The 1,837-nt window shown below is 47.4% G+C and overlaps 1 protein-coding gene across 1 annotated transcript; it reads right to left on the reverse strand.

Moving 5' to 3' along the window:
* Positions 1-353: 353 nt before the first annotated feature.
* Positions 354-1,262, reverse strand: LOC127330254 (RING-H2 finger protein ATL70). The gene has a single exon (XM_051356525.2). The coding sequence runs from the start codon at positions 1,113-1,115 to the stop codon at positions 594-596; it is 522 nt and encodes a 173-aa protein (XP_051212485.1). The 5' UTR covers positions 1,116-1,262; the 3' UTR covers positions 354-593.
* Between the last annotated feature and the right edge of the window lie 575 nt (positions 1,263-1,837).

Raw genomic sequence — 1,837 nt, forward strand, 5'->3', positions numbered from 1 at the left:
TAGAGAGAGAGGCCTCTGAATCTTTAACCGCCTCCGCGGTTGTACATGCGTATGTTTCATCATTTCCACTACCTAGTGCATCAGCTTAAGGACGTGGCAAATCCCATATCAGATATGGTATTTTTCATGACTTCAAATAAATACTACTATATAGTTAAACTTAAAAAATGTTTTGATTAATTACAGAGTAACATAAGCTGGTCAAATCATCTTCTGTAATAAATTTGCACACATTTGCTGACTAATTCACATATTTGCACAATTTACATAAGAGTATACAAATATCAGATATGATATTTTTCATGACTTCAAATAAATACTACTATATAGTTAAACTTAAAAAATGTTTTGATTAATTACAGAGTAACATAAGCTGGTCAAATCATCTTCTGTAATAAATATGCACACATTTGCTGACTAATTCACATATTTGCACAATTTACATAAGAGTATACAAATTTCGACTTATAAGCTAAAACCCATCACCGTCTAATTACACCGTGGCTTATGTACACAAACTGAAACGGAGCAAAGCCAAGGGTCCAAGAGGACCAAGTGTTCCAGCGGACACGGCCGCGCGCTCGCCTCACGAGTCACGACGGCCTTACCAGCGCCAGTGGCGTCACCTCGGCGAGCGGCGTCGGCATGGGGCTCGGCAGCGGCGACGTCCGGCACACCGGGCACGTGGGCCTCTGCCGGAGCCACTGGTCGACGCACTCGCGGTGGAACAGGTGCCCGCAGTCCGGCAGCATCCGGACCTCGTCGCTGTCCCCGTACCTCTCCAGGCAAACGGCGCAGCACGCAGCCTCCTCCCCTGCGGACTGCCGCTGCTTCTTCCTCGCCTCCCGGTACATCACCGCCGGGTACGCCTCAAGCGTCGCCTCGTCGATGCCGCCGAGCTCGACGTCGTTGTCGTCACGACGGGGCGGCGCCGGCGCTGGAAACGCGCCGGCGGTGGCAACGGGCGTGGACGACGCGCGGGCGCAGAAGTAGACGGCGAACGCGATGGTGGCGACGATGAGGAGGATGCCGATGGAGACGCCCACGCCATAACCGAACCCGCCGATGCCGCTCGACCCGAATAGGTCGGCCGGCGGCGGCGTGCCGGTGCTCATCGCCTTTTATCGAATTGTAGCGTCGTCAACGGTAGCTTTTGCATGTTTAATTCAAGGACCAGCGCAGGTACAAGACGTGGAGAGGCGGCCGGCGACGTGGAATGTTTAGTCAAGGTCAACCTATCGTGGTGAAATTGTTTACGTGTTTTTGGTTGATTGATTGGTGTGGATTGCTTGCTTGTAGAAGCGAATCTTCGCGTACTTAAGCTTTTGTGTTGTCAAATTTGTCTTATTCGAGCTTTGGTTTTGAATCACAGAAAATCTGGTTTTGCTTTGTTGAGTGGTTTTCATGCAAACTACGGATGTATCGCCGCATTCCACAACATGTTAGAGGAGGGATTCTAGGCTTTTGCACCATGTACCTAGATTCCGTTTCTATTTATTTTGAGCTTACTACTTACTAACTTAGTAACTATATTTTGTTTGGTCTGCTGAACACGGTAACATACATTTCACAACATCCCCTACAAGATAAGCACAACAAACAACCACTCTCATCTAAGTGATTAACTTATCTCCTCTAGTATTGAATTTCCTAGAGTTCAAATGCAAAGTCATCTTAACCTGAATAAATCACAAGACTATTATAAATTGTTCGACCTGCAGATTGAAGTTGGTATTTTTGGAGATAATTCAGCCTGCAGAAGAAGTTGGTGGTCCAGGATGATAAAAAATTGTCCCGCTCCCTTCTGTTTCTTCTTTTCTCCACGGAAAGAGGGCAT

Source organism: Lolium perenne, chromosome 2, assembly GCF_019359855.2.
Source record: "Lolium perenne isolate Kyuss_39 chromosome 2, Kyuss_2.0, whole genome shotgun sequence".
NCBI lineage: Eukaryota > Viridiplantae > Streptophyta > Magnoliopsida > Poales > Poaceae > Lolium > Lolium perenne.